Source organism: Carlito syrichta, unplaced genomic scaffold (genome assembly GCF_000164805.1).
Source record: "Carlito syrichta isolate Samal-C Ts95f unplaced genomic scaffold, Tarsius_syrichta-2.0.1 Scaffold302012, whole genome shotgun sequence".
NCBI classification, from domain to species: Eukaryota; Metazoa; Chordata; class Mammalia; order Primates; family Tarsiidae; genus Carlito; species Carlito syrichta.
The window spans coordinates 580,958-582,424 of record NW_007246108.1 but is presented as its reverse complement, the minus strand read 5'-3'; the positions used below and the strand labels follow the sequence as shown (position 1 = coordinate 582,424).

The 1,467-nt window shown below is 57.1% G+C and overlaps 1 protein-coding gene across 1 annotated transcript in view; it reads left to right on the top strand.

Moving 5' to 3' along the window:
* Nucleotides 1-1,411: 1,411 nt before the first annotated feature.
* Nucleotides 1,412-1,467, top strand: part of PDE3A (phosphodiesterase 3A) — a 341,273-nt gene continuing 341,217 nt past the window's right edge. The window contains exon 1 of the mRNA XM_021711286.1: nt 1,412-1,467. This exon is cut by the window's right edge and continues 294 nt beyond it. Coding sequence (XP_021566961.1) covers nt 1,412-1,467 — 56 coding nt within the window.

Genomic DNA, 1,467 nt, shown 5'->3' with positions numbered 1-1,467 from the left:
AATAATAATAATAATAATAATAATGCTACTGTGGTCTAGGTAACTCTTTGAGATTCTTCCATCATTTGTCATTTGAACCAACAGGACAACTTGGGTTCTCCGCTGAGAACAAGAACTTCCAGCAGGAGCAGCCCAAGCATTACAATGCCACCTGAAAATGGTTTGCTGTTGTGCCAGACTTGAGAACCTATGAGCATCTTTGGATCACTCAGAGAGTAGAAGTGGTTGTCATAGTCAATGACAGTAGGAAGTATACTGTCACCCATCTCCTGCCAAGCACAACCCCCACCCCCCAACGTCCTGGGAAGCTCAGGCTCTGGGCCAGTTGCAAACCCCTGCACCCCTGGACTGCGGCGAGTTGAGCGGTGGACTGGTCATAGCAGCCCCTTCTCCAGCCTGGAGAGTGAATGGGCCGCCCTCCCAGCCAAGGAGCAGTCGAGCTGAGAGCAGCGCCTCCTCCAAGGGAGGAGGCGGGAGCTCGGCTGAGAAAGCCTTCCTAGGGAGTTGCCTTAAAGAAAGAAAACGGAATTGTCGATCACTCCAATTGCCTGTTTTATACCATTTTGAACAGTCATCTCCACTCGCTTCCCTTGTGCAAAACTGCAAATCACCACCAGCCTAGCCCCAAAAAGGGGTGGGAGGGGGAGCAAATCTTCTCCCTTTCCACCCTCCCTTTCCTCTCACCCTCCCTTCCTCTCCTGCCAGCTCTCCTCTCCCTCCCTCCCTTCTCCTGAGGCTGCCGCTAGTCTCTGGGTCTGTGTTTCTCTCCGACGGAACTTAGCAACTTCTCGATTATTTCTCAGCTCCTTTTCCATTTTTTTCCGCCCTTTGCCATGAACTGGACCGACCGACCCAGGGGAGGCTTTGCTTTCTGCCCCAGGGAATGGCGATTCGCGTCCTGGGGCCGTGCCAGGGAGGATCGGCCGAGGAGAAGGAAAGAGTGATAGAGAAAGAGCTTCAGGAAGGAAGAGAAGGGAGCCCTCCATCTGCCGCGGGCCCGGCACGCAGCGGCGCGGCACCGTGCTGCGCCCGGGAATGGCCCGGAGCTCGCCCTGCGCCCCAGGCTCCTCCAGCGTCGGCGGCCCCTGTGCGCGGGAGGCGCCGGGCACTTTTTAAATCGAAATAGGGAGAGTCCCCGGAGGATATAGGTCGGGGGTGGGAGAGGAGAAGAGAATTTGTGCCAGCGATTTAAAGGGAGAAAGGGGGAAGGCTGGTCGTTTCGAAGCCTCTGGAGCATCTGGCATTCTCCAGGAGTTACTCGAAAGCTGAAACTTTCAGTGGATTGTGGGCCTGGGGAGAAGAAGAAGGGATTCCGAGGGTGGAAGAGGGAAGAGCGTGTGTCCGCGCGCGTGTGAGTGGGGCGGGGGTCTCGGGGCGCCAGGGGGATCCGGCGGAGAGGGCACACCAGACCATGGCAGAACCCAGAGAGGCTGCCCGATTCAGGGACCGGCTCGGCCACGGTGGGGC